This window comes from Anopheles gambiae, chromosome 3 (assembly GCF_943734735.2).
Source record: "Anopheles gambiae chromosome 3, idAnoGambNW_F1_1, whole genome shotgun sequence".
Taxonomy (NCBI): Eukaryota; Metazoa; Arthropoda; class Insecta; order Diptera; family Culicidae; genus Anopheles; species Anopheles gambiae.
In genome coordinates this window covers 48,339,315-48,362,250 of record NC_064602.1, presented here as the reverse complement: position 1 = coordinate 48,362,250, position 22,936 = coordinate 48,339,315, and the positions used below count along the sequence as shown (strand labels likewise).

Here is a 22,936-nt window from a genome sequence, read left to right as displayed (position 1 = left end):
GAGAACAAATGGAGTGTGTGTTGTGTCGAAAGAAATATGCAAAGAGATCATCTTAAGAGATAAGAGAAAAGTGAATTTCGTAGCTAGTGTGGTAAAAGAATAAGTGTGATATGTTGTGGTGATACGGTATTAATTGTGTGTAGAAATAGTGCTAACGTGCTGAACTTAAAAAAACGGCAGTAAAAAAATATATCCAGATAGCTATTACCGTAATAAAGATAGCTAATTGCTAAAACAAGTGTGAGTCATATATTTTAACAAACTTAGTGAAAACTAGTGCTCTCTATTAGAAAAATAATATGATACTATTTAAAATTTGTTTTAATGAATTTAGCCTAGAAAAGTAAACCTATACTGTTTCATTAATATGATCAAAGTACAAGAGCAAGATTGATTTTTCAATATCTTCAATATTTTTTATACAACCTGAACTCATCAAGTAAACGTGAACAGCCTGCCAAGTATTGAGTTTGAGCGTTTTAATTGGCACGTATTTATGTATAAAAAAGCACCTTTTAAACTGTTCCATTAGATTTTAAAGAAAAACGGGAATTGTTTATGTAAATACGTACATTTTAATTGAACTGTTAGCCAATTATCTAACAGAGAGCTAAAGTATGCCACTTAAAAAGCATTTATCTATTGAGCTCTGAATATTTTGATTGAAGTTTTACAACAGGTATTCTAAGCTGCACAGGCGAATATGCTATATTTTAGAAGGGACATCTGGTATCATTGCCAAGTGATCCGGAATTAATCCTTGTTAGTATGTTGTAAACTCTCTTGGCCGCGTTCGCGAGAAAGATGCTCAGAAGGATTCTTGGCCTCATGTGTGTGGCAGGACAATGGAGGAGCTGTTAAAGCGACCTCACTGTCGTGCAGCGTATCAAGCTCGCTAGGCTCCGATGGGCTGGCCATGATGTACGCATGGAAACGGACGACCCAGCCCGTAAAGTCCTTTTAGGCCGTCCACAAGGTGAGGTGGCAAGATGGCGTGGAAGCGTCCTCCATTAAGGACGGGATAATGGACTGGCAGGCGAGGCCGCGAGATCGTCAGCGGTTTCGGACACTCCTGAGGCAGCCCAACACCGCAAAGCGGTTATAGCGCCGGATAAGTAAGTAAGTAAGCATGTTGTAAAAATTTTTTCTTGTGTCCGATAAAGTGTCGCGTTCTCAGGTAAAGGGGAATTGTAACTACTATACCAGCATAAAAGCGTTTTGGTCATCATATATATATACCGTTATACCCCACATAACGAGTTTAATCCGTTCCAATGACTCACTTTTTATGCTAAAAGCTCGTTATGTGGCAGGCTTTTGTTCATACAATTTGTATGAAAAGTGAAATAATTGATTCTAAGACAAGAAAATAATTAGTTCCAAGTCAAGAAATCAATTCTTAGTATCGATACTATCACCTGCAAGAGCAAATAGATCAAGAATGCATGCAAGAACACAATCATCAATACACCTCACACTTGTGAAACATATGCTTCTTAGGAAGATATACTACACACTAAAATCCACGTCCTGCCCACTTCCACGGCCAAAGTCGAAAAGTGTCTTCAATATTGTCAAATAAGAAGGAAGGAAATGGACCAATTAAACTGAATACACTACCTCACTTACTCCACCTATCGTTAAGCGCAGAAAAACTCTCATCTCCGCTATCTGTTCAGGAAATAGTTATTTTCAGAATGATCAGAGTTCAGATTCTGTATGACTTTGTGATTTTTGGACTCGTAGTTGGCGTTAGTGTGTCACCTCCCTTACACTTTTCCTTCTCACTTATACACTGTTCCGTTTGAAAATAGCTTGATACAGTCTGAACTCACGCAACAAACGCATGCTATTTAATTGAACTGTCAGCCAACTATCGGGCGTCCAACTAAAAAGCATGCCAAGCGTTTAATTATTGAATTCTGACTGTATTTAATGGTATTGAAACACTCGGAATGATCACGAATTCTTATCGGGAACAAAAATGAAATTGCTCGTTGTACGAGATATTACTTATTAAGAGGAATATTTGTAGAGCATTTAGATTTGCTCGTTATGACAAAAAAAAACTCGTAATAAAAAGTAATCGTTATGAAGGGTTCCGCTGTACAGAGAAATCCATCATAACGAATACTTTTTTCGCACAACAATTGAGTCACTTTAATGGGTTGAACTTGTCAGCCGGGGTTCCACTGTACAATGTACAATCTTTATAAGCAACAATTTCATGAATCGTACATTTAATATGATCATTTTGGCGGATTGATCATATTTCTCTTAGTTACTAACGTACCCATAGTCGTTACCACCTTACTCACCCAAAGTGATCATTGTTTTTAAAAGACACAAAATCGTACAACAGATATTCTCCATATATTAGGAACGCGAATTATTTTCCATATTTCATACGAAAGTGTTCTGTGTATGTGAAACAAACTGTTTAATGTAATATATCTGTAGATGTCCTATGCCAATTTTGATTTAGAACTGTGCTTATCATCAATATTATGATGATAATATTTTTACTATTTAATATTAAGGCTTAAATTAGTTTAAAATAAACAAAGAAAGAAACACTGGGGCACTGTCTATATGCCGTTTGGGAAGTAACAACGAGATTCACTCATGGCCTTTTTTCAAATACGGGATCCCCCGTGTCGGGATGTTGTGCAATGAAACCACTCGCTAGCCATAATATTGTTCAGTTTTGTGTGGAAAAGTGGTGAGACATATTCATTATTGGTTCTTAACAAGCAAAGAAAAGGATGCAAGAGTGTATAGGGTAAATGTACCAATAGTGGTGCAATTTGTAGTGGTACCGATGTGTTTTAATGGATTTAAAGTGTCAGGAAGGACAATTTCTGAATATTTCAACACATAGCAATTGGAATGTTTTATCTTCGCAATCACAACCATTTTTACCATGAAATACATCAAATTTACGAAAAAATACATATTTTTGTGACTGCTTCGTTGTACCTATAATGGTGGTATGGTTCCTATAGTCGACGTATTGTGTTCCTATAGTGGTGGTAAACAAAGATGTATAAAAAACGGTGTATAATATCAATGAAACTTAGTTTCGAAGCTGTTTTCGTATGAATAGCAAGGATTACAGCCATAATATTGGTTTCTTACGTAATTTGATCATAAAAAATGTATAAATTTGATCGATGAAACTATTGACTAAAGTACTGCATCACACCTGTCGTCAACCTACACCCGGAAGAGTGTGCTTAATTTGAAGTCAATTTTTCATTCAGCCATATAAGCGAATTTTGGCCTGTTTTTGGTAAATTACCTACATAAAACTCATTTCTGTTGCTTATTTTAGTGAAAACAGTACGACATGTCAAAAATATCCTCGAAAAAATCTAAAACGACCTGTTTTTATTGATTTTTTAACTATAAGCACTATAGAAACAATGCATAAATATGGTCAAAAGGCAAATAATTTTAGTAAAACAATAACATTTCAGAACAGTTATGTAGAAAAACTAGTAATTGGGTGGTTATGTGGTCATTTAGAACGTTAACAGAAAAATGAGTTTCGTTATAAAATCCTAAGGATTTTGGAAAAATGTTGACACATTTCACAAAATAATGGATTTTTCGGTCACTAAGTAACGGAATGGCCCCATTTAACTTTTAAACCTTTTGTAAAAGGTTAAAGAACATTTCACACTAACGTAAATAACTTAATTACTTTTAATTTGCCCTATGAACCGCATTTTAGTGCAATACCACCACTATTGGTACTACCACCACTATAGGTACATTTACTCTAATTGTATTTAATGGAATAACCTTTTCCTTGAGGAAACTATGTTTGTTGTTTTGGGTTTGTACAACACGATATTTATGGGGCGTTTTAATTTACACTACGCACATTTCATTTAAAGTAATATGTCAAGGTAAGAGATGAGCCATTACTAACACATTCGTCTTCTTCTTCTATTTGGCGTAACGTCCTACGCGGACATGCCGGCCAATACAGGTTTTCGAGACTTTATTCATTACCACTTAGCCGAATAGTCAATCTTTGCTACGGGAGGAAGGGTCCATTCTAGGCTTGAACCCATGACGGGCATGTTGAGTCGTTCGAGTTGACGACTGTATCACGGGACCGCCCTAACTAACACATTAAATCATGTAAAAAAGTATACATTTAATTAAATAATATTTACCATAAAAAGTATTACAGATCTTTTTTCTCATCAATCACAACATTGTTTTAGCCAACAATGAGGATTATGTGACTCGAATACATAAGGAATAATTAAATATGTTTAAGAATGCTTATAATGACTTTCCAAATTGAAGCTGTTTCATACCGGCAAACATACAGTGCTGGGTCGGACCCTTCCAATTAGAACGATCTTCCTGCCATGAAGAAATTCATTATATTTGCATATAAAAGTTAATTTTTGATTATTATTCCACATTCTCGTGTAGAAAGGTAATAAAAGAAGCCAAGTGCACAGTTTCCATGACGATTTATAATTCTAGGAAATTGACATATAGATCAGATAAAAAGGAAGAGCGGCCGAACTCTATTGTAAATTTCGTAGTAATGTCCATTTCGAATACCTACCAATGTAACACTTTAGACATTGTATAATGCAAAACAAAGGAAAAAAAGGAAATATAATTTTAAACAACTTCGGTCATAATCTTTATTTCTTTAACTCCTAAAGTTTTATCAAGAGTACAATTAACAACTTAATGTTGGTATTGCGATTGATATTGATGATGTTGGGGCTGCGGTGCCTGGTAACCCTTGATCGGCTCACGGTGCACCTCCGCGATGAATCCGCTCTTGCCCTCAACGTGGTACGTAACGGTACGCTTGTGACCGTCGGCATCGATCAGGTAGTACTCGCCCTGAGTAGAGTCATCCTTACGAGCCTCCTTCTGGCCGTGAACATCACCGGTGTGGTCATCATGCACATCGTAGTGATACTCGTAGTGCACTGGTCCGTGATGCTCCTCTTCGTGATGGTAGTGCTGGGGCTGGTAGTGTTGTTGATGTCCGTAGTGGCTTTGAGCACTGACGGCGGCGACAAGGGCCAGAACAACAATGATCTGCAAAGGACGAAAGATTATAGAAAACAGCTGCAAAAGCACAAGAATCGCTCATGCAAATACCTTGGAATACATGTTGCAAAATACTTGGGAGCTGTTGTGTATGGGGCGAACAAATGCTAACTGATGCCGACAATGTACGTGAACTGCCATTTTATAGCGAAAGGAAATGTATTGATCATGCTACGGGAATATTGCTAAAAAGAAAAGTTACCAAAATTAAACAGGATCTACGTCTTGCCAAATGCATCAACCGGTTGAACCGGACCGCTCTAGTTGAAGTGAAAGGATTGGGAGTAGAAAGAAGAAAAAATTAGGCAATTTATCTCTTTAATCATATCGGAATGAAATGGTGCAGGGTACTGTTATGTAATGAATGATATTCATTGTCAAGGTTGTAGATATTTTAAATCAGTGGTTTTCAACTGGGGGAATTTCCCCCAAAGGATAAAATTTTTGGACTGTTTTGGTGGAAGGGGGAAGGGAGAATTTTTTATTTTAATTTCGCAAAATGGAATGGGTCAGAATATTGGGACTAGACCATTCGTTTTTTTAAGTATTATTCGAAAAACGAATAATAATCCAATAATCGACTGAAATTTAACATTGTAGAAGGTAGTTAAAACTAAAATTTATAGCACAAACATTTCCTATTCGATCCAGAATAAGCTTATCAAGCTACGCGGTTTTTTGTGTAAAACCTGTACTAAAAGAAAATATGCTTAGAGTTGTGGGTTCTGATCAGCAACTCGTTGCATACTTCCATCAACCCTCAAAAAATACTTCCATTAACCCTCAAAAGTCCAAATTTGCGTTGTAGAACACGTTCATCCCAAATCTTAAACTTTGGATCACTGACGCGTTTGATCAATGAATGTCAACAAACAACTAAGATGAAAAGCAGAAATGTTGCGTAGTGGCTTTTTGATTGGTAGCTACAGAAAATTATGTTTTACTTATTTTCCATGGATTTTTCTGACATCCGTCTAAGGGCGGAGTTGAGAATGAGAGGGTTTAATATCAATTAACTTGATTAGACAGGCAGTTAAAGCTTAAGATAGGAGCTGCAAAGAAAATCTGCATGAAAACAAAACAAATATAGTTTCGCAATATCCAATAGGATACAGAAACGTCATGGACTGCACCTAGACTGGACTGTCCACCAATCCTCTCCCTCTTCATGAACTTGTGTTTTAATTGTTTTATTGTTTAATTGTTAATTTCTCGTTCAATGGATAGCAATGGATCCGTGTGAATGTTCTTAGGTCTAATATTAGTTTAAAATAAGTAGGAAGATCCACTTAATAATTCGTTTCTAAGGCAGTTTTTAAAGGATTGCACTGAGGTTCCAAAATTAAACAAATGATGAACTTCGTTAAACACCCTAATCATGGAGTTGAGGGAGTCTCTAGATCCATATCCAGTTTGACTACGGTTCAGTGCAAGTAACGGACGAGAACGAAGCTGAACAGCAGGAGCGTAAAAGTTTAACTGCTGGAGCAGGGATGGACAGTCGATGTTACTTTGCAGTAAACCAGCCACAAACAGTTGTTGCGTGGTACGGCGTCTGATGTGGATCGGTTGCAGTCCGAGAAGCTGAAGAGTGAGATCCTATGAAGTTGTGAGTGAGATCCTATATACACCCGAAAGGGAGACAAGCTGTGAAAAGGTTGAAACCACTGATTTAAAAGAAAGACATCTGTTACTTCATACTATAGTACAGGTGAAAAAATGTTGTATGAAAAGCAGTAACTAAGGAACACCTCTGGAACTGCGCATATCCGGCATGTTTTATTAGCTTTGTAAGGTTGTGGGATGAACCGATGGGAGGGCTTTCAGATTATCTGTAGAGAATAAAACATTACTCGTTTGTTTAAGCTAAATATACAATTTGTTATTTACTTCAAACACTCGTAGCTAGGGTTCATGAGTCATTGTGCTTCGTCCTTTTTCGAGTGCGCCTTTGGCGATGAAGATTGATCCTCAAAAGTTTATCGATCGGTGCATGTTGACGCTCTTTATCTTGATGGTGGAACTGGGACAGGTAGTGTTGTTAGTGTTGTCGTTGTAACGGTGTTTATTTTTCAGTAACGTCACGTAACGCTACCAGTTGCTCAGCATCGTTATGAGTGCTTTAATTGGCTCAATTTCCGAGTCATTGTAAAAAAAGAAAAGTATCTTTGAAAAACAGAGGGGAGGGGGTAACATTTTGACATTCCAATTTAGAAGTTTTCTACCATTTTGTTACGCAAAATTCAAATTTGGCAATTACAGGATTCAAAGGATTGTTTGAATTAATCTAACAAGCACTATATGTCATTTTGGATGTCTCATCTATTGTCTTAGCTTGGTCTAAAGTGGTGGCGAAAGTTGGCAAAGCTGTTCTCGCAACATTATACAACGAATGTTGATGGGAAGGCACTTTAAGCATATTGTCTTTACTGTAAGCACATTTTCTTTAGGGAGTAGTATTGCAGAAAAATCATTATGCAGCTCGATCAGCTTTTTCTAGATTAAGAGTTTTTGTAGTGCAATTTTTAGTTTCAACAAACTTCAGTAATAGCATGCTTCAGTAGATTATTGAATAAATAACCATTTTTGAAATTCTTATTTATTTAAATACGAATAATCTAGTTATAGCCCATCGTATTTAGCGTAATTCGGTCCTCCCCAGATTGAAAACCACTGCTCTAGTGTAATTAAATAAGGTACTACAACTATTTCCTTGAGTTAATTGCTAATATTTATTTGAAAATCTATACATACATAGGACACATCAAATTGTAATCGATTATTTACGTTGTTGTGTACTTGTTACGAGAGGCTTTTCTTTGTAAAAGCTTCAAATTTGAAGTTGTGTTTGTAGGATGTACTGTTATGATTTATTTGATAAAAAAACTCTCATGATTTATTCTCTAACGAAGTGCGAATTGACACGATATACGTGTGACAAATTATTGGAATTCATTTTGGCCAATCTATGCACAATACAGCGCACCTTTACGCTGTATATCCACGTAGGTATAAGTTACAAGTTTCCTATGATTTTACTGAATACGATTCCGATTTGTGTTTGGGCTCAGCTCACGATTTATTGTTAGCTTCCAGAAATGATATGCATTCAACTAATTTATTTTAATCATTCAACAATTGTTGATAACAATCAAACGATCCGTTTGATCGATCATTTGAATTCGACAGATAGAGGGCGCTAATAGCGTTTAATTAGATAACATGCAAAATCAATCTGGCTGAGGATCGGTCATCAAACCAAAATGTAATTCGTACTACGCGAAGATCAACCGAAGAAGCACCGAGGAGAAAGGGCATCGATCGTCGCGCCGAACGGAAACGAGAGAAAGGGTACTTAAGGAACGTCGGCAGAAGTATCGCCCTTTTTCTCGCGCACGGAGATAGGAGCCCCCCTATTTTTTACCCCCTCTCGGTACAATTAAGAGTAATAATTACTTTCGTCGTTTCGTCGGCCCTGTTGCACCGTTACAACAACAATGTTTTGAACATTATTCAAAATTGTTTGAATTATTTGTTTTGAAAATTTGAGGATATTGCCAACTAATTGTGCTAAAAACTATACTAAAATATGCGGAAACTGTTAGTATGTTGAACGAATCCAACAACATGCCCGTCATGGGTTCAAGCCCAGAATGGACCGTCCTTACACTAAATAGAAAAGGAAGAGTAAAAAAATATGCAGAAACTGTTAGTATGTTGAACGAATCCAAACATAGCAGGAAAGGAATCAATAAATCACGAGATTTATGGAAACAAAAATCTGGAAACAGAAAACCATTGAAACCCAGTAAACGGTGTTTGCTGGTACGCATATAGACCAGGTATGTCAAAATGGCGGCCCGCGGGCCGCATGCGGCCCTCGTCAATGCTGAATGCGGCCCGCGAGAATATTTTGAGAATTGCTAAAATCACTCCAAACCAAAAAACTGTTAGTAGTTAGTATTTGTCGAAGTGTATTTAATTTTCCAGAGAAGAACAATCATTTAGATGGTATATTTTTCGAATCTAACATGAATGTACCCATAACATCTCATAAACTTATTCTACACAATCGTACAGAACAATCGAGACCCTTAAGAAACATTGAATTGAATGCAAACTCAGTCGGTATTATGTTTCGATTAAATTCTGAATATTAGCATAGTATTGTGCACACTCGATTGCACATTCTACATGGAAAAATAGATTTGCGACTACCTTCTACCAACGAAAAGTAATGAAAATAACTTGATACACACACTTGGAAACTTCGCAACAACTAATGATGGATTGTCAGAATCGCATCCACGGCTCAAAACCATTTTCGATCTTAGCTATAGCAACTTCGAATCCGGCTAAATCAAACCAACAATTCCGTTCGGTGCCGTCCGAAGCCTATAGAGCCGTTTAAAGCCATTCGGAACCGTTGGAGTCATCGGTTGTCGCACAGAGCGGCTAATCTACAGTGAGAAATGGATCCAGTCGGTCCCACCGAATTGGACGATCTCAATGCCCCCGACTGCCGAGTAAAGGATTCATTCGGCTCCGAATTTCTCCGATTTGCACGGCTCCAACCTTATAATGTTACATCATTGATGTTGGATTGGAGCCACTTCTGTTTTTTTTGTCATAATCATGCCACCATCAATTTTAATAAAAATGATTGTAGCCAAGTTGGAATTTGTGTACCCCACATTTTGCAAGACGAATTAATGTACTTTTGAACCTCCCCAAAAATCTAAACCAAAATGATATGATTACGCTTAAGACTAAGAGATTTAGATTAAGGATTAAAATAATCGAAATGCCAAAGCCCTGCAATACATAGCTTATTAATAGATTAGCTGACACAGTCCATACCTCAATTCGCGAATCATCTCCCTTCAAGCGCAAAACAAGATTTGCCAATCTTTATGGGATCACACACCACGAATCTTCGTCAGATAAAATTATCGTAATTTAACAAAATTATTCGTAAATATGGGTTCTTGTAATAAATATACACCATACTACCATATACCACCATATACCCCTTCGAACTTGGAAATTAGCGAAAAATCATGTTTAAACACTTTTTTTTACAATTTACCTCTTGATCTATCAAAAAATTGCATGCAAATATTTTTGTTATTCATCCAGCGGTGGATAGCTCGGATGACTTGAAAAAGATTCGCAACAGGCTGGTAGACTTCCCCTACCTCAGTAAAAAAGTGTGGTTGAGTGATATTTTCTAACAGAAGTGCCGTGTTAGAACGCGACTAATGAGAAATTTCCTATTTTAATAATAAGGATGAAAAAAAACGCATGTGACTTTAAAAGTACATTAAACATTTTTTTTAAATAAAAAAGTGCACAATAAAAAAAAAAACATAGCAAATTTGTAAATAAGAAAGTATTCCAGATTTGAAGCGAGGAGTGCAAAAAGTCAATTTGTTTAACAATAATGATTTTAAACAGTATTTTATATGAATATTGAGGTATATTTTTTATTCTCAACTTTGCGGCCCATGAATCACTGAAAATCTGTACTTGCGGCCCTCTTATGAATTAAGTTTGACACAGCTGATATAGACGATCGAATTTTTGCTTGTACATATGTGTAGCTATGAAGACAGCAATGTTAACTAGGAGTTATGGTTGCTTGCAAGCTTGCTTTTATAGTTTAAGTATTTTGCTTTACGAATTAGGCGCGGTAGTATAACGAATTCAATAGGAGCCATTTGGATTCGATCGGAGTAATCCAGATTCAATCGGAGCCAATCGGATCTGTATTCGTAAGGAACAGCCGGATTCGAAGCTATATTTATTTCGGAAACGAATCCAGATTAAGAATGTGGGTGATGTAGAGGATTTACGATACCGATCCGGAACTCCCATCATCTTTTTAATTTAATTATTTGTAAAATTCTTACGGAAGCTTCTTTTCGAGACGGTGAATATTACATTGTGATAAGCAAGAATTTTTTTCCTAATCTATTCATTTATTTAGAAATCTTAGGTTATGAAACGTTCGTGGTGCGCTTTAAACATTATATATTATGTAATTCAATCATTGGAAGTCATTTTAAACATGATAATTTGTCAATAATGCAGGTGATCATTTCGCCTCACCTAACCATGTTGTACCACGTTTTCCGGTGTAGGATTTCAATACCACGCAGCCGGATACACAGTGCTTTCTTCGGGGGTCAATTTTAGGCTTGAATCCATGACGGGCATGTAATTATGTCGTACGAATTGACGACTGTACCACGGGTCCGTCCCTTAAAAATCTCTGTATGAAATGTATAAATAGCTAATGAATGTAACTAAATTAAATCACTGAATCAGGTTTTCAAAGTTATATCGTAAGTTTATTACCGTTATTGTGTAGAGCTAAACTATTCTTTAGTGTTGATAGTTGTAGTGAGCCGGAGCCTCATGATGAGGCTGATATTGGTGGTGCTGGGGCTGCGGTGCCTGGTATCCCTTGATCGGCTCGCGGTGCACCTCCGCGATGAATCCGCTCTTGCCCTCAACGTGGTACGTAACGGTACGCTTGTGACCGTCGGCATCGATCAGGTAGTACTCGCCCTGAGTAGAGTCGTCCTTGCGAGCCTCCTTCTGGCCGTGAACATCACCGGTGTGGTCATCATGCACATCGTAGTGATACTCGTAGTGCACTGGTCCGTGATGCTCCTCTTCGTGATGGTAGTGCTGGGGCTGGTAGTGTTGTTGATGTCCGTAGTGGCTTTGAGCACTGATGGCGGCGACAAGGGCCAGAACAACAATGATCTGCAAAGGACGAAAGATTATAGAAAACAACTGCAAAAGCACGAGAATCGCTCATGCAAATACCTTGGAATACATGTTGCAAAATACTTGTGAGGTGTTGTGCGTGGGGCGAACAAATGCTAACTGATGCCAAAAGTGTGAATGGATTTTCTTTATATAGTGGGGTAAAAGCAGAATGATCATACTGGAGGAATGTTTCAAAACAAAAAGTAAATTAAGAAAATGTACCGAAATTTGACATGTATCGTGTCCCCTCATGGGGATAATGGCTTGCCAAATGCGTCAACCGGTTGAACTGGACCACTCTAGTTGAAGTGAAAGGGGTACAAATATATAGAAAAGAAAAATCAAGGAAGGTATCTTTCCAAACAGATAGGATTGAAATGGTACATAGCTCTATTACGTAACATATGGTATTCATGGGCAAGGTTACATCCAAATGTCTTATATGAGATGATAAGTTTTGTTAAAATTCTTCCTGCGATATATTTTTGTGTTGCTTTGATCATACATTTTATTTAGTCAAATTAACTCTAGTGAGCTTTATTTTCAACTAATTGATATGTTTTTAGTATAAACAATATTAACAAAATTGTATGAAATCTAGCAAAACTCACCACTCACCTTACACTGCGCATTACCATAATCGTCTCAAACGTTCTGCTAGCTAACCGGGAAGTTATGGAATAGAAATTGCTCCAAACTACATTTCTATAACATGTTTGCTAGTTCCTGAGAAAAGTTATACAGGAACTAGCAAACATCCCATCTTCAGCCCGACTCACTTCCAAACTCTTTCGACATTTGAAGGCTACCAGTCTTGATGACGTGAAGATTGTGACGAAATCATCATTAGTAGACTGGGTGAAGTGTTGAAACCACATCCGCCAACAACATCTTTAGTCTACTTTGCGAGACATGATGCTGCGTCTCATCACCATGTTGTTTCGATTATTATTAAAGTCGAGCAACCCGCTCAAAGCGCTTCAGACCTTTTTTTGTCTATGTCGCACAGCCTTAGCAAGTAAATCGTGCGTTGGATAATTGTTGCAAAGTTGTTGCGAAGCTAGCGATAAGCACAACATAAGTGTACGAACATAAATCATGCCATAATCATAAATCATGGTAAGAGTCTAAATAAAAATATCGCAAGAAATACCTAGCTATTTTGCATAGGGAAACAAACCTTTTCATTGGAGATCTGCTCAACGGTGCCATCGACTCACCGTCTCTGTTGCCCCGCATCAACATGTTTGCACAATCTCCCCCGGACTAGGAACATTTGACGGATAACTCAGCTTCGATCCAGTGCTGGTCAGTCAGACCCTAGGTTTGTATTTCTTCGGAGTCCAATGCTAGCTCCGTTGCATTTAACATTGGGGTATCCTCAGAGCCGTTCAAAGATGGATTTCGACTGCTGCCATGGTTAATATAATGCTGCTGCATTACTTTCATTACTGTGACAGCTACTGCTGTAGTGCATCATCATTATTACTGAACGTGTAAATCCTCAATAAGGTATCTACGCGTTGTAGTAAAAAAATCATAATAATAATAATAATAATAATGATAAGAATAATATCAATTATAATATAGAACAGATTAGTCTAAAGATTAGATTAGTCTAAACAGATATTCTGTAAGTCAACCTAGTTTCTGGTAAAAACAACAATAATATTAATAATAATATTAATAATAATAATAATAATAATAATAATAATAATAATAATAAACTCATGAATAGGTCATGCAAAATAAAGGACTAGCCGAAGGAATGTTTACCAACATCGGTAATCGATCGAAAAGAAAGAGACGAGCGATTCAGGCAGGATAAGGGAAAACAAGCCCCGGAAAATCAGACTTGAATAGAAAATAAGATATAATGCATGGAACATTTTAGAATCGTAAGAATCACTTGCTATTTAAATCTTAAACGAAAAAGATCACGTGTGTACGTCGCAGTTACTTTCTCATCTTTCGTAAAACAGTGTTGAAGCCTGCGAGTGTGCAGCGCTATTGATCAATTTTTTTAGCACTTGAAAAAGGTTTGTAAAAGTTTCTAAATTTTACAATATTTATTGGGTTCATCGTACACGTCTTGATGAACAATTTTTATTATTATATAACAGAACATTATAGAAACACAGTAATTATTTGTTTAATTTTATTGATGATCACGTAAACGCTCACGAAACGCATATACTAAAGTCATCAAAACTGTAAACTTGTCCTAAGGCTTCGTCAGAGATTAACGTTATAATCGGATCCGACAGACCTAAAGTGGTACGACAGAGTGAATGTAATGTGATGTGATAATGTGAATAATACCTTGATAATTAAATCTGGTCTGGACACTAAAGCAAGTAGGATCGCCTGTGACTCCGAAAAGATAAATATATCTCAGTTTTTATTTATTGAATGTTTTAATTGTAATAAATACTTGTTCAAATATTTTCAAAAATCGATACCGCGAGTGCCAAATAAAAAAATCTAATTCACGTTATAACTCAGCATTTACTGTTGTGGGAATAATGTACATGTAAATAGCGTAGCTGTTAACAACAAAGATAGTGAATTACACGAATATTAGAATGATGCCTTGTAAAATATGATCACCAGCGACTGAAACGATTAATTATTTCAAATAATTTAAATTATTTCATCAGCTGCTTACAATCCATTTTTCATATACCTAAGAAACTAAACTTTTTGCATCATTCTGTTTTGTTAAGTAGTATTCTGGCGCAAATTCTAATGAGTTGAATTTCCCTAGTCTAAACATATATTCTAAAAGTCAACCTAGATCCTGGTATACGGGGATAATATAGACATCATTGGTCTGCGGTTGTCCCATGTAGCAGTAGCCTACCAAGGGATCGAGCGGGCGGCAGAGAATCTAGGAATGAAAATGAACGAGGCAAAGACTAAATTATTGGTGGCAACATCTGCGCCCCTACCAATAAATAATCCAAGCCTGCGAGAACATGCCGGTCTATACTGGTTTTCGAGAATTGATTCATTACCACGCAATCGGATAGTCAATCCTTGCTACGGGGGGACGGTCAATTCTAGGATTGAATCCATGACGGGCATGTTATTGAGTCGTTCGAGTTTACGACTGTACCACGGGTCCGTCCCTTAAACATCTCTCTATGAAATGTATAAATAGCTGATCAATGTAAATAAATTAAATCACCGAATCAGGTTTTCAAAGTTACATCGTAAGTTTATAATCGTTATTGTGTAGAGCTAAACTATTCTTTAGTGTTGATAGTTGTAGTGAGCCGGAGCCTCATGATGGGGCTGATATTGATGATGCTGGGGCTGCGGTGCCTGGTATCCCTTGATCGGCTCGCGGTGCACCTCCGCGATGAATCCGCTCTTGCCCTCAACGTGGTACGTAACGGTACGCTTGTGACCGTCGGCATCGATCAGGTAGTACTCGCCCTGAGTAGAGTCGTCCTTACGAGCCTCCTTCTGGCCGTGAACATCACCGGTATGGTCATCATGCACATCGTAGTTATATTCGTAGTGCACTGGTCCATGGTGCTCCTCTTCGTGATGGTAGTGCTGGGGCTGGTAGTGTTGTTGATGTCCGTAGTGGCTTTGAGCGCTGACGGCGGCGACAAGGGCCAGAACAACAATGATCTGCAAAGGACGAAAGATTATAGAAAACAACTGCAGAAACACAAGAATCGCTCATGCAAATACCTTGGAATACATGTTGCAAAATACTTGTGAGGTGTTGTACGTGGGGCGAACAAATGCTAACTGATGCCAAAAATGTGGGTGAGATTTCTTTATATAGCAAAGTGAAATGAACTGATGCACGAGAAACATTGTAAAAAAACGATAAAAGTAAAAAAATGTACCGAAATGTCGATTTGCTCATGAAGACTACGGTCACTCGTGAAGACAAGGAATTGCCAAATGCTCCAACCGGTTGAACTGGATGACTGTAGTAGAAGTGAAAGGGTTGTGCGAATTCGAAAGAAAAAAAAAATCAAGGAAATTATCTTTTCAATGGATTGATCAAAAATTAAAAAAAAATCTTTTGGAAAATCCTAGTCTGAAGAATTTTTTTATTTATTTTAGAAATCGACGAATATTGTCATGTACTCATTCTGGAGTGATTTGTTGGAGTGAAAATGGCTAATGTTAAAAAAATCCTTGAAAACAGACTTTTGGGAGGTCTTTTGATACCATAATACCAGTTAGGGCTGTGGACGATCCAGATTAGGTACAATAAAAAAATGGTTCAGACAACTAAAAAATTGAAACATTGTAATGGTGCTTTGTCGCCTAAGGAAAATGCTGCAGATACAGCTATAATTGAAATTATTGTTGCATATATGTATAGAATTAATTTAAGTTAATTTTTTAGGATGAATTGTCGGACCTCCGCAGGTCTACACAAATAGCTTAACTAATACTTTTACTTATAAACTACCAGAATGGAAACGCTAACGAAGACGATCTTTGAACACTGACGTAGAAATATTAAAATCAAACAGGTCACTCACAACATTTTGTCCTCGTTCGCTATGGGCAAAAGTAAAAATTAGTTCTAACTATCCTAGATGGTGCAAAAAAAAAAAATCAACAGTCGAAATGTAAATACACGCTGCATGTTTTTTTCCTGACATTAAGTGTCTCCAAACCAAGCAACAGGCACCGTTGGTAGTAAGAAGGTTGGACTCCTTTAGACCAAGGAAGGAATCATAAAGCGTACCTAGTAAACTTTCGTTGAATACTTTCCAGGCGATTGATTGAGCGGGTTGCTAAGGGGCACCATACTACTCAACAATATTCTAAGAGGGACCGAAAGATAGCGCAATATACGACTTTTAGGCACATAGGATCGTGAAACTGTTTACACATTTTTATTATGAGTTCTAATGCCTGGTTACCTCTGGATATAACACTTTAATGAACATCTTGAAAGTGTTATATCCAGGGGTAACCATGCATTAGGACTCATTGCATTGGTATAGATTTTTTTCAATGTAAAGCTAAAACAGTTTGACAATTCTTGAAACATTCCAGTTCTAGCTCTAATCTAGTTCTTAAAATGTATCTCAATTGTAAAGTTGCTTTGTTTACATAAGCTTGACAAACTATTCTTTTTAGTGAAAAAGGTTACATGAAAGATCGAGAACAGAGAGCCAAAGAGAGAGCAAGAGATAGATAGAGAGAGAGAGACAGAGAGAGAAAGAGAAATAGAAAAAAGAGAAATAAATAGGAAGTGATAAAAGGATAGAAATAGAGACAAATGGCGCACAAAAGAGTTATAAAAACGAGATGAACTAAACTGTAGCAGGAAAACTAAAAATACAGTAAAATCTGAGACTAAGAATTAATATATTTATTTGGCAAAATTAGTTTGTAGGGTTAAGCGATGATGATATTAAAGATGAGAAGGATTTGAGACTATAAGTCATGTTTAGCTGCAGTCAGTGGCGGGTTTACAGTGTCAGGGGCTCTAAGCAGAAATAAGATTTGAGACCCTGAGGATAGCTTACAAAAAAGCATGAAATATTCTTTTCATAAATTGCTGCATACCGTGTGTTTAAAATAACATAAAGAGCAAAATGTTACCATAAATAAACAAAAGAATTTTTTTTCCAAAACCATGAATAGAACTCGGGATATTAATAGTGAAATATTACATGTATCATTTAAAAAATGATTTTGGAATATTAATTCTCAAAGTATATGACTTATTAATTTTTTTAAATAAAATGTTCTATCAAATCATACACATAAATAACACCCCAATAAAACCAGATTTGCTAATTTTCAGCACACTACTGATTATTTCTTATGTTATTCAAGATTCAAATGACATGAGAATGATTAAGAGAGTTAAAATGACACAATGTTCAATTAAGTGTGCCCCACGTTTATTACTACGATAAAGGTACAGATATCTATTTTAATATTATGCTATTCTTTAATGCTGATAGTTGTAGTGAGACGGAGCCTGATGGTGGGGCTGTGGTGCCTGGTATCCCTTGATCGGCTCACGGTGCACCTCCGCGATGAATCCGCTCTTACCCTCAACGTGGTACGTGACGGTACGCTTGTGGCCATCGGCATCGATCAGGTAGTACTCGCCCTGAGTAGAGTCGTCCTTACGAGCCTCCTTCTGGCCGTGAACATCACCGGTATGGTCATCATGCACATCGTAGTGATACTCGTAGTGCACTGGTCCGTGATGTTCCTCTTCGTGATGGTAGTGCTGGGGCTGGTAGTGTTGTTGATGTTCGTAGTGGCTTTGAGCACTGACGGCGGCAACAAGAGCCAGAAGTACCAAGAACTACACAAAGAAAATCCACAATACAGGATTAATAATCTAAAGTTAGTTTATGTAAATCTTTACAAACCTTCATCATTTTGAATTTGGATGTAATGTTTTGGAAATAATGGTCCAACTGTTTCGGCAACTGCGGCTGTTGTGGAGGAAAAACGCTTTTTGAATGCGTTTTTATACCCCGACGTTTTGACGTGAAAGGAGCAAACGATGAAAATAAAGGAGACAATTTTCTACAAGAAGAAGTTTGGAAAGTCACGATTCGTTCGTTCGATTTCAAACTACTGAAAAGAAACGCACCAGTTGTATGGTCTGGTTAATGTGAAAGGAATAGTAGCACCGAGTTGAAGGATTATATAATCACATATTACGATATAGACACTTGAGTCCACGTTTCACTGGTTGTTGTTTTATGCAAAAATGACATCAAACAGGAAGCATGTCTACTTAAAATAGTTGATTGTCAAGGTTATGATGCAGGTACATGCATCTTTTGAGCAAGCTTATATTTTTTGTTGTGCACATCTATCAGCCAAACTGCCAGATTAACCTCGTCATTAGATAAGGATAATGATTATAGGTGGGATGAATTTTAAATAAAGGATCAATAAAGATAAGCTATTCAGAGAGACAATTCGAAAGGAAGCTTTTTTGATTACTGATACTGATGAATTTTAATAACACTTTAAATGGTTTCATACCATGAACCAAAAAATCATGTTGTACATTCGTTTTATTTAAAATTTCCCAAATGGCACATAATAAATTTGATTGATTTTGTCATTCTAGATACAAAAAAATCACATTCTTGTATCGACCATGTTAAGAAATGTAACTCGAATTGACAATTTTATTTCATTTATTTTATTTTATTTTCAATGGTTTGACTCTACACAGCTGAATAAACTTAACTCATTCAACATAGATATATGTATCAAAAAGGGTTTAAAATCTGGCTGGTGTATGATTTGTAATATTTTATTGTTCTATCTGTGTTTACATTATAAACATTCGGATTAATAATGATTCATCAACGTAAGAATAGCAATCAACCTAAAATATAATCTAAAAAATCAACAACATAACACCATGAACAAAGAAAACATAGGTAAAGATTTATGAAAGAAAAAACAGAATGATGCCAACTAGGAAAAAACAACTATACAAAATAAAACAATAGTAATAGTAACACAGGAGTATGACAAAATACAATAAAAGTTATTGATTAATGAGGAAAATAAGACAAGATTGATGTATATTTGAATGGCACTGCCGCTGGTTTTGTGTCCTAGAAAGTTTTCCGTGTTCATGTGTTTAAGTTCTGCAGTACCGCGAAACGTCACCGTTCAAAAGCATCGTGCTGCAGTTTCAGGTTTCACTCAAGGCGAATCTTAAAAGTGTCCTTCCGACTTAGCATCAATTTCATTGGTCTCCATCGGATGACACAGGTAAATTGGATTCTCTTCCTGCAAAAAGCAAGACAAGTATGCTTTCAGGGTTCGGAATTCGAAGACGCATTATTATTCGTCAACCAATAAAATAAACGTATGGGTATGGGTTATTTGCCTTTACATTTATGTGCCGTTAAATTTCAGACTATCATCATTATTGGGACCCTTCACGATTCTAGTTAGTTTTTTGTATGGAGTTTGACAGTTGGAGGCTGAAATCATGTAAACACTCCATACAAAACCACACACAAAACTCGGCTGCAATTTTCAGTCTAGATTATTCTAGCCTCAAAGCTAGAATTAGATTCGAGTACCTGCTCGAAAACACGGTGTTGTCTACTTTTATCCCAAGGTGCATTAAAGAGATCACGTGGTGGAATCTAAAGTCAAAGTGTATGTAGTCCAGGTGGTCTCATACTATGTTTTTTTATAACTAAATTTGAATATCATTTTTTGACAGGATGGATGAAAACTTTTGTTCAAACAAGCTTTCTTGAGGCTTGACGAATACTCAAAACACTCTTAAAATCTTCATTCAGAAGCAGAAGCGATAAAAATCAGCCTTCTATATTCATACATCTTGAGATAAGCCAACCTGTATATTAAACTCACATAGATAGCTGCTCGAAAATTGCTATACAATGCAAACAGCTGACAGGTTAAAATTTCAGCCTGCGAACTCACAACGGAAAGGACCCCATTATTCGTTATTTTTCTAGTTTTCTTTCACTTACACACATTAAGCAAACAATTGATCAAAAAGAACGTTTGAAATATTCGAGTAATACTCTAATTCAATATTTTGTTTCTAATAATGGTTATTTTGATGAACGGACGCTCCATGATGCGGCTGATATTGGTGGTGCTGGGGCTGCGGTGCCTGGTATCCCTTGATCGGCTCACGGTGCACCTCCGCGATGAATCCGCTCTTGCCCTCAACGTGGTACGTGACGGTACGCTTGTGACCATCGGCATCGATCAGGTAGTACTCGCCCTGAGTAGAGTCGTCTTTACGAGCCTCCTTCTGGCCGTGAACATCACCGGTGTGGTCATCATGCACATCGTAGTTATATTCGTAGTGCACTGGTCCGTGATGCTCCTCTTCGTGATGGTAGTGCTGGGGCTGGTAGTGTTGTTGATGTCCGTAGTGGCTTTGAGCACTGACGGCGGCGACAAGGGCCAGAACAACAATGATCTACAAAGGACGAAAGATTATAGAAAACACCTGCAAACGCACAAGAATCGCTCATGCAAATACCTTGGAATACATGTTGCAAAATACTTGTGAGGTGTTGTGTGTGGGGCGAACAAATGGTCACTGATGCCAAAAATATGGGTGAGTTTTCTTTATATAGTGGAGTAAAAGCATAGATCATATTGAGGAACGTTGCAAAACAAAAAGAAAATTAAGACAATGTACCGAAATTCGACATATTGTGGCCACTCATGGGGATCACGACTTTCCAAATGCGCCAACCGGTTAAGCTGGACTGCTCCATTTGAAGTGAAAGGGATAGTGGCAGAAAGTAAAAAAAAATCAAAGAAGGAAATCTTTCCAAACTAGGGTTGAAATGGAGCATAGCTCTATTACGTAACATATGATATTCATGGGCAAGGTCATAGTAAAATTGCATGTATGAGATGTTTAATTTAGTTGAAAATCTTCTCGCAATTGATTATTGTGATAATGATTCTTGCATTTTTTGTCGAATCGTATATTTTAATTTTAATTTAAAACGTTTATTTGTCTATACGTTGATAAGTTTTTATTATATTCCATCATGATGGAAGCCACTTGAAGGGAAGTACCACATACCCTAGCAATGTTATTTTTAGAAGAAAAAAAACTAGTGCTTAACACACTTTAAGTTTTCATGATAATTATAAAAATAATCAATAATGAACGAATGAAGGAAATATTATTAATCTGAAAAATTTTTGTTATAATAAATTTGAAGTACTATTAATCTGACTAATAATCTATCAAGAAACAGTTGTCAGAAATTCTTTTATATATCCGTTTTCTATTTCCAGCCAATGGCAAAAAATCAATCCTTCATCGGCGTTTGTTAAGATTTTTTTCAGGTTGAAATAATGTAGGCTGAAATACAGAGGCTAATGGTTTTGGTTTTGTATGGAGTGTTGACATGATTTCAACCGTCAAGTGTCAAACTCCATATAAAACAGCTGGGTGATATCGTAAAAGCCACCTTAGTTAGTAAAGTTGAACAATCATCATCAAATTAGTATGATGATATATTATTTTGATAATTTAGTAATTAATTAGATAAAAAGATGACACGGTCAACTAGGTCGTTCTTACGACTAGGCCGTAAATTAAAAAATGAAAAGAAGGAATCCGAGCACCACTTTGAAGGATACCGGGCATTGAAAATGAAATTCTTTTGCAAAAAAAAAAAATTGATAGTTGAAACTATTTTAAATACCAGCAAGGAGTTAAATTTGCATTGTGTAAAGTGTAATCCAGTCGATTCATTTCAATGCAAGGAATACGGTTTCGCTATGCTTGGAATACTATGGTTTCAATGGTCTGGTTTCAATTTAAAGGAACATGTCTCTAATGCAAAAAATATTACAACGATAGCCAACGTTTTTTTTATCATGTTTGACTTAGGTGGCATAAAGAAGCCATTCATTTTACATTGCATTATTTACATACATTACAATGAGTGGCTATAAATAAATTACAACAAAAATCCACTTGAAAAAACCATAATGGTTGATAATGTCACTGTTTATTTTTTGTAATTAAATACAACGGATATCTTTGAACCCATTCCGAACATTTGTATTGGGACTTTTTTCAAGTTTCGTAATTTTAACAAATAACTAGCGGACGGAACGCGGTGAGATCTACAAAAAAGAACAAAATTGAGAAAGTTGAACCAAAGCAACACGGGTTTTAAAAAATAACATCAAGAGACAAAAGAGTCATCTTCATGTTTGTATGATTCATGTTTTGAAAATACATAATACTTTCATATGTGGAGTACGTCTTGCATCAGGAGAAGAGTTAACTTGATTGGACACTTTAGTATAAGAAGACGTGTTTCGATTGCTCTTATTATTGCGAGTTCTTTCTTGCTACTAAATTATTTCATAGACTTCAATCGTTGCCGAAGTTCATCTCTACACAGTTTATGTCCGAGTTCATTTCTAAATTCTAGCATATCTCCAAATTCCCGTCAAACATCTGCCACCCTGCCTCAGCAAAACTACGCGTAACAAGACCCATTAAATAAAAAAAATGCAATAATTAAGAAACAATCTTTAGGCAAGC

At 36.6% G+C, this 22,936-nt stretch overlaps 5 protein-coding genes across 5 annotated transcripts; all 5 read right to left on the bottom strand.

The window, feature by feature from the left end:
* Window positions 1-4,125: 4,125 nt before the first annotated feature.
* LOC4578365 (larval cuticle protein A2B) lies at window positions 4,126-5,213 on the bottom strand. Its single transcript, XM_001238130.2, has 2 exons — window positions 5,149-5,213; window positions 4,126-5,085 (listed from the first exon to the last, which is right to left on the bottom strand). The coding sequence occupies exons 1-2, from the start codon at window positions 5,158-5,160 to the stop codon at window positions 4,723-4,725; spliced, it is 375 nt and encodes a 124-aa protein (XP_001238131.2). The 5' UTR covers window positions 5,161-5,213; the 3' UTR covers window positions 4,126-4,722.
* Window positions 5,214-10,659: 5,446 nt separating this feature from the next.
* LOC1279533 (larval cuticle protein A2B) lies at window positions 10,660-11,996 on the bottom strand. Its single transcript, XM_319261.4, has 2 exons — window positions 11,935-11,996; window positions 10,660-11,871 (listed from the first exon to the last, which is right to left on the bottom strand). Exons 1-2 carry the CDS (start codon window positions 11,944-11,946, stop codon window positions 11,485-11,487), a joined length of 399 nt encoding a protein of 132 aa, XP_319261.4. The 5' UTR covers window positions 11,947-11,996; the 3' UTR covers window positions 10,660-11,484.
* Window positions 11,997-15,071: 3,075 nt separating this feature from the next.
* On the bottom strand, window positions 15,072-15,642 carry LOC1279532 (larval cuticle protein A2B). Its single transcript, XM_319260.4, has 2 exons — window positions 15,583-15,642; window positions 15,072-15,519 (listed from the first exon to the last, which is right to left on the bottom strand). Exons 1-2 carry the CDS (start codon window positions 15,592-15,594, stop codon window positions 15,133-15,135), a joined length of 399 nt encoding a protein of 132 aa, XP_319260.4. The 5' UTR covers window positions 15,595-15,642; the 3' UTR covers window positions 15,072-15,132.
* Window positions 15,643-17,752: 2,110 nt separating this feature from the next.
* On the bottom strand, window positions 17,753-18,324 carry LOC5668089 (larval cuticle protein A2B). The gene is made up of 2 exons (XM_001689129.2): window positions 18,258-18,324; window positions 17,753-18,190 (listed from the first exon to the last, which is right to left on the bottom strand). Exons 1-2 carry the CDS (start codon window positions 18,264-18,266, stop codon window positions 17,825-17,827), a joined length of 375 nt encoding a protein of 124 aa, XP_001689181.2. The 5' UTR covers window positions 18,267-18,324; the 3' UTR covers window positions 17,753-17,824.
* Window positions 18,325-20,395: 2,071 nt separating this feature from the next.
* On the bottom strand, window positions 20,396-20,971 carry LOC4578375 (larval cuticle protein A2B). The gene is made up of 2 exons (XM_001238119.2): window positions 20,894-20,971; window positions 20,396-20,830 (listed from the first exon to the last, which is right to left on the bottom strand). Exons 1-2 carry the CDS (start codon window positions 20,903-20,905, stop codon window positions 20,444-20,446), a joined length of 399 nt encoding a protein of 132 aa, XP_001238120.1. The 5' UTR covers window positions 20,906-20,971; the 3' UTR covers window positions 20,396-20,443.
* Window positions 20,972-22,936: the final 1,965 nt, after the last annotated feature.